The 7,523-nt window shown below is 37.8% G+C and overlaps 1 protein-coding gene across 1 annotated transcript; it reads left to right on the forward strand.

Annotated features, from left to right (window-relative positions):
- Positions 1 to 793: 793 nt before the first annotated feature.
- Positions 794 to 4,450, forward strand: LOC132984318 (cholecystokinin-like). The gene is made up of 4 exons (XM_061051114.1): positions 794 to 876; positions 2,669 to 2,748; positions 2,930 to 3,119; positions 3,704 to 4,450. The coding sequence occupies exons 2-4, from the start codon at positions 2,671 to 2,673 to the stop codon at positions 3,841 to 3,843; spliced, it is 408 nt and encodes a 135-aa protein (XP_060907097.1). The 5' UTR covers positions 794 to 876; positions 2,669 to 2,670; the 3' UTR covers positions 3,844 to 4,450.
- Positions 4,451 to 7,523: the final 3,073 nt, after the last annotated feature.

Here is a 7,523-nt window from a genome sequence, read left to right on the forward strand (position 1 = left end):
TTACGAAACAGACTAACATCTGGGTGAACATTCAGGCGTCATAGTGGAATCATTTTCTTAAGAATGGGATTGAGCAGAATTTCCTATCAGGGGCCGTACATCCATCACAAAGGTTAAGTGAAAGTTTCAGAATTACATTTTGACCCACTTCAGACTCACTTTGTCAGAACTCTATTAGTGATAAATGTTATATTAAGGAAAGAAAAGCAGAAGAAAGAAACGTATTTCCCAAGCTGAACAATGTCAGAGTCATTCTGCACCCTAAATGAAATGTGAAGGGCACTGAACTGCTCTATTAGAAAGACAATCAGTGGAACAGTGGATGAATTTTATGAAGCTGCACAGTGGGACTTATTCTGTTCTCCTCTTTTGATTTTTATACAGTCTCCCTTCCAATCTACATACAGAAAACACCAACTAATATTCATTCTGTGTTACTTTTCCCTTTTTTAAACCTCAATCTTCATCTCTTTAGGGTTTAAACGTCTCTTTCACTGATACAAACCAAAAAGATTGTGTTTTTTGTTAAGGGGAGTGTCTGTGATTCTTTATTTCTTTCTCATCCTGCGAGGAGACATTAAAGCTGTCACCATCCTCTCAACCCTGTCTTCATTTACTCGGTGTGTGTGCGTGTTTGTGTGCTTGTTTGCGATTGAGTTTGTGTGTTGGCAGTATGCGTCCTCAGTTGCGTCAGTGCTGTCAGTTTCTGCGCCAGCAGCAGCCTCCTCCCACCTGTATAGTCCCCTCCCACTTCCTGTGTGTCAGTATAAGACAGGTTCCCCCCCTCTCTTTCTCACACTCACTCCTACCTGAATGCTGGAGGAACAAATCTCTACATCTTCAGACTCATCCACTCCTGGTCCCAAACAACTGCAGGTAGGAAATACAGAAACAAAACATTAAATAACTATAGTTTGTTGTTTCTAATTTCCATCTTCAGCAATGATATATTTTCCAACAAGATATCATTTTTTGTAAAGATGGTTGGAGCTTTTTAAATTAGTATTTTATTTTAACTTTCCATTTCTCTTGACATTAAAACACAAAAATAGTATACCTTTAGTCTAATTTTTTTTTAAACTTTTTATACTTACATACTTTTTTTTCTCTTCATAAATAATATATTTTTTAATATCTATACATCTATACATCTATATATCCATTGGCCTTGATCTATATCTATTTACCTTTTTTTAAACTTTACTAAGATTCTGTTTTAGGCGAAAATATAAAAATATAACAGAAAAGTCAAGTGTGTGAAGCTTAACTTACTGTACAGTTGTTGGATGTGTGAGGACAAACATGTTCAGTTTTTTTCAAGGATTGAGTGAATTACTGTAATAGAGTTGGGTAACGTAAAAAATGTTGCATGATAAGTAAGCTGCTTGACGTTATGTGCAAAAATAATTAGATGACAACAAGATAATTCTGTTTCTTCTCTTTTTGCCTGTAGACAAAAATTAAGTGTGTATATAACATTTGCATATATCACACTTTCTTTGTCTGATGGGTTGCAGCAAATAATATAGGCAGGATTATGCAAATGATTAAATTCAGGGATAACATGCAAATGACTGTCTATTAAAGGCTGGATAATGATCAGAGTGTAATAACAGAGAATGTGAGTTTTAAATACAAAAAAACTTACTTTGTTCAGGTTACACAGGAGAGGAGAGGAGAGGAAGAAAAAAGAGGAGAGTAGAGGAGAGGAGAGGAAGAAAAAAGAGGAGAGGAGAGGAGAGGAGAGGAGAGGAGAGGAGAGGAGAGGAGAGGAGAGGAGAGGAGAGGAGAGGAGAGGAGAGCTCCATACACTTTTCTGCACCACATCATTACCAGCCATTGAATAATGAATCGGAGACAATGACCAGCTGCTTACAGAAATATATTAGCATCAAGATAATGACTATTTACACCAGCACTGTGTCAAATAAAAAAAAATTATTCAGATAGACTGTTGTTACATTAATTAAATTACAGACACACAGAGAAATAAAATGATAATAGTTTAGGTATTGGTATGATTTAAAACTGCTGAGTTACAATGTTTAATGTGAAGATGCTGTTCATTATGATTGTCTTGATTCAGAGAATATTACTTGTATACTCATCATTTCAAATGACAGTGCACAAAATGTTCTTGCTCTGCTTTGAGTTCAGGCTGTGTTTGAGTGTTTCTGTGAGAAGGGAATATAAATATTCACTTAAACAGAGAAGTGAAACTATTCCATGATACTCTTTGCAATGGGGCTTCTGACGCTTGATATTACCTTTTTTTTGCCGTGTGCCTGTGTGTGTGCTTGCTCTTGTTTTGAGTGATTAAATATTGAAAGCCTCAGAGCGACTCATGTTGCTTGTTTGGTCTAATTGGATGATTTGTTCTGGAGGAATGTTCGGGCACAAAACACCATTCATCACATCTAATAAGCCACCAAGGTGAATAAATACGATGTGAGCAATTCAGTCTGACAAATGTAATAAAATGTTTTTTTTCTTTTGCACATTGATTTTTTTTTTACTTCGAACCACAGAAGCAGTTTGTTAAAACAAAAACAATACTAACAATAAAAATAACTACGCAGGCAGACAAAAGCAGATTAAATGACGATTGAATGCATTAGATGTAGTGAATCTGTGTTTTATTTTCTTTATTTTTTTTTTCTCTCCACAGCCATGAATGTAGGAATCTGTGTGTGTGTTCTGCTGGCTGCTTTGTCCAGTGGTTCCCTGAGTCTGCCCTCACATCTAATGGTAAGACAGAAATTCTCACACACACACACACACACACACACACACACACACGTGTTCCTCTAAATACACACATGACTCTTTATCAAACACCGGTGGACTTACGACTTTGCTGTAAAATCTTTTAATGGTTAAGTGTTGTAATTTCAGGTTTTCATTTCCGATCTGTTTGATTATTTTCTAGTCACAAAGACCTGAGGGTGAGGCTCTTGCGTCAGACAGCCTGTCTCCCCCCTCACCCAGCCACACACGCCACGCCCGCTCAGCTCCGGCACCCCCATCAGGCTTGCTGACCAACTACAACCAAAAGCAGGAGGACGCAGACGCTCGGAGCGGCCTGAGCCAGCTCCTGGCCAAACTCATCTCCAGGAAAGGTGAGCAGTCTAATGTTCACAGACAACAAAACAACAAGGATAGATAGGTATACATTGTAATTGGATCACAGTGATTCCATAGTTGTCTCATATCCTACACAAAAGATTCCCATCAGCTTATTTCCCTCCTATAGTCTCACTATTTATCTCTCTCTTCCACCACTCCTTCTGTAAATGTGCCGTCAGTCATGCTGTGTCCCACCATCTGCCATTTCCCTCCTCCCTCTGGCTTCCTCTTTCTCCTCCCTCCATCTTTCTATACCTCCTTCTTGTTCCCTCGCTATGTCTTTTCCATTTCTGTTTCATTCATTTGCCTCTACCAGCCATGCGTCCTCTATCCTCACCTCTTTCCCTCCTCTCCTTACCTCCTGACCTCACTCTCTCTGTTTCCCTTCAAGTCAACACCATGTGACTGCTAGACCTGCTGAGCTCACAAAGATGAGAATAGAAACCAAACAAATCAGCATGACTGAACCTGATTCAGAGCTGTAATTTTCATCACACAGACAGTATAGATGTGATAATTGTTTTGTCCAAGCAGAGGGATTTCTTCCTGTTCTAAGTGTTGTCTCGGTCTCCCTCAGTCTCCCCCTACCACAGCAGAAGCTCCCTGACCAGCAGAGCCAGCGGTATGTCCCCCGGCCACAGGATAAAGGACAGAGATTACCTCGGCTGGATGGACTTTGGACGACGCAGTGCAGAGGAATATGAATACTCCTCCTAAAGGCATGGCTTGCTCTCACTGAAACCTAAGTTACATCCCCCAACATCACCAATAAACGCCCCCAAGAATAACAAGCCCTTTTCGCACGGCACTTACTGGAACCAAAGGGGCTGAATTGACTGACCCCTAGAGGGAGTTTAGCATTGTGATAAGCGAGAAAGGAGGAAAAAAAAATCTATCTGCAAATCATAATGGTCCCCGAAGAGCACTTTCCACAGTATGACTGAAACACATTAAAGCACAAAATTTATATTTACAGAAATGTCTGAAAATATTCAATGTTGTGCTTCTTGGAAGTAAATCCTGTGAAAAAAAAACCTCTAACTTACTGTATGTAAATCCATTTCAAACCTGTCTGTGGCTCAATGTGAGTCTCTGTGAGTCAGGCTCAATGGTTCCTGTTGAAGACTAAAATCGTTTAAAAAAAACTCACTTATAAAGTTTGACTTTTTAAAGAAGCATTCAGTTACAGCAAAGAAAATGTCCATGAGAATATATAGTAGTTCACAGGTTTGGATCTACTTTCAGCAGAGGATTAATACACATTTAGTGCTCTAGAAAGCAGATTGACTGAGCCCAAATAAACTAACTGTGCATGTGTGTGTCAGATGGTTTAACAGTGTGTCCAAACTGATGGGTGTCAATGGTTTCAATATGTTTTTGATAACAGTGGGTGTTAATGCTACAGTAATTTCAGGTTTTATTTACTTTTTATTTTCCAAGAATGTGTTGACAAGAAAACTCTAGAATATTACTAGACTGATGAAGCTAGCTTTAAGATGTATTAACAGCTGGACAGACATTTGCTCTTCTGCAAGATTGAACAATATCCTTCCAATATCATTCTTTTGAATGAAAAGGATTTAAAGAGACCTTTAGGGATACGAAGACACAACCGGAGCGAGGATCTATCTTCTCCTTTCAAAATAAACTGGAGCCCTATTCTGGTGAGATGTGAGTCCTGGCAATCAAAGTTAAGTGTCTAACTTTACAGACATATCAGAATGTACCAAAGGCCTTAGATTGAACCTTAATGAGCAACTTAGGCGTCTTTAAGAATTTGGACCAGCAGTGAGATTTCAGTCTGTGATTGGTACCTCAATTCACTTTGACTTGACACAGATGAGGAAAAAAGTCTTTTCATAGCTTCTGCAACCAAACACAGCAGGGTTACACAACGTAACAGCTAGCAGGTGTTAACTTTACAGTATGGAGATAGGAGTGTGATTTGGAAGAAAATGAGCAAAAACAGCAACAACTTTTCACCTTCAACACGTCTTCAGACATGGCGACAGTAACCCTAGCAGTGTGAAAAACGCATGACGTGTTGAAGGGAGCACAGGTGTTCACGTCTGTTCATGAGATGTCCGCGAGTCTCAGATATACATTTAAATCATTACAATTTCAAAAACTGTAGACTGAAGTAGAATAGTATCAGCCTTATATAAAAAAGTGATATTAAAAAGGAATCTTACATCACCAGATGATAAAAAAAAAGAATGTTTCTTAATAGAGATTTAATCAAATTCTAAATAATGGTAATTTTTCCTCTGATGTCAGTAAATGAGGTTGTTTGGACTGATATATGTTTTTGGAGGGCAAGATGATGTTGGGTTGATCCAGAGCCTTCATGTATCTACAGTGCGTCTGCATTCAGGAGAGAAAAACTGGACGTTTATCTGGGAGTGTCTTTACATGAGCATTTGGTGATATTTATGAAGGTTTCCTTGCTAACATAAAAGCCAGGATAATATCAATGTCTATCAGGCTTTCCAAGGATTAGGAGATTAATTAAAGAGCCAGTTTTCAGAATTCAATTTGACCGGATCTAATCCTCTTTCAGAAGTGGCTCTGAAACACATCTTAACTTTGAAAAGATGATCATCAGCCATCTGTGTTAGTCCTCATTAGTGAGAGCTGCTTCTGCTGTAAAACCAATCTGTTCTCCTCTGAAGTGAAACTGAGCTGTGGAGACAGTGTGTGAATACTTTACAAGAGGTTTAATAGATATTATGACACCAAGTGAATCAAATGAAATGAGGAGCAGACACTAAAATGATGGAGTGCATTAATGCAATGAAAATGTGTTAAACAGATATGAAGATATACTTTGGTACATGGAAGATATTTATGTGTAAATTAGAGCGAGGGTCTTTTGGGTTGGGTTTAATGTATTCCAAGTAGTGAAAAGACAGGTCTCACTGTCTGGGAATGAATACAATATGATTTAACCTATGAATAAAACTAAGCTTTCTTCACACAACCTGTTCCATACTGTGAAAATACACACACACACACACACACACACACACACACACACACACACACTTTCATAACCAACCCTCCGACCTTTTTACAAGTTAGCTCGTGCATCCACTGAGTGTATTATCAGACTTGTTTACAGATGTCCTGTTCTTTCAAGCTACACGAAGAGAGACATACAAATAAAAGAAACAAAAGAGCTCATACTCGTCTCTGCAACAGCACGACTGAGAGCAACAGGAATGTAAAAAGGTACGATTAACCACGTAAACCAAGGTGATCTCTCACACAGACAAACAGAAACCAACATGCAGCTTAAAGACTTTTAAGACCTTTCTGAAGCAAACAACGGTTTTATCTACTATCCTTAGTGTACACAGCTCTTATTCAAGAGCAAATATATGCTCTGCTGCTGCTAAAGCACACTAACAAAGAGACATTTTCATTTCATATATATAATGCCACTTGAGTCACTTGAGACACAAAATAAAAGCCCATCACATCACACAAACAGTATGCATGCTGCAGTTCATCACAAATATCTTAACTATTTCATTTTAGTACATGGTAGTTGTTTTTTGTTTGGGGTGGGGGGATAATAAATATAATAAGCAGTGATGAAAAAATTATCCAATTAGGCTAAATTAAGTTGCATCAAATGTATTCTATTGTTGCATTAAGATAAATCTGAGGTACTATATCTCTCTAGGTTGGGCTACTATCAAAACCAATTGGATGATTAACAAACATTTCATTCAACGTTTTAGTTTTTCCTCATCATCACAAAGCCTAGCTCTATGCTGCCCTCATATGGACAAATAGAAAATGACTCCCACATGAGATATTGAATTTTAAAACCAAAGAATTACAACTCAGCAGCAGTAATGTTTTTACAGATCTTTATTTCTTTATTTTAAATACATTGATTGCCATCATCCACTCTCTCTCCTGTGGTCCAGTTACACATAATAGTGACATGCAAACATTCACAAATTAAACTGTATCTTCATGTGACATTCATACCGGGACAATTGTAACAAAAATTCAGCATGTTAAAAAAAAAAAAATCTTGAAAAATCCCATCAATGAGATTAAATTCATAACATCTTTAAAAAACTGAGAAAAATGCTAACAGTGATTCACCATTAACCCTTAACTTAGCCACAGGGTCACAAAGTGCTGGAAGCCACGAGCCCCTAATATAACCAAAACAGATCCAGGAGCAGCCTTTATTATTTCAACAATGAAGTTAAGGTTTGAATTATTGATTACCTCTTTTGTGAATTTATGGAAAACATTTGGCTTTCTCCCAGTTGGAAAAACCAAATACACTAACTGAAAACAAATTTTATTAGTGATCCTAGAAGAAAAAATGTTCCCCACATGTAAAGGAAATTAAGATTTCAATCCTCCAATCA

This window comes from Labrus mixtus, chromosome 11 (genome assembly GCF_963584025.1).
Source record: "Labrus mixtus chromosome 11, fLabMix1.1, whole genome shotgun sequence".
Taxonomy (NCBI): domain Eukaryota; kingdom Metazoa; phylum Chordata; class Actinopteri; order Labriformes; family Labridae; genus Labrus; species Labrus mixtus.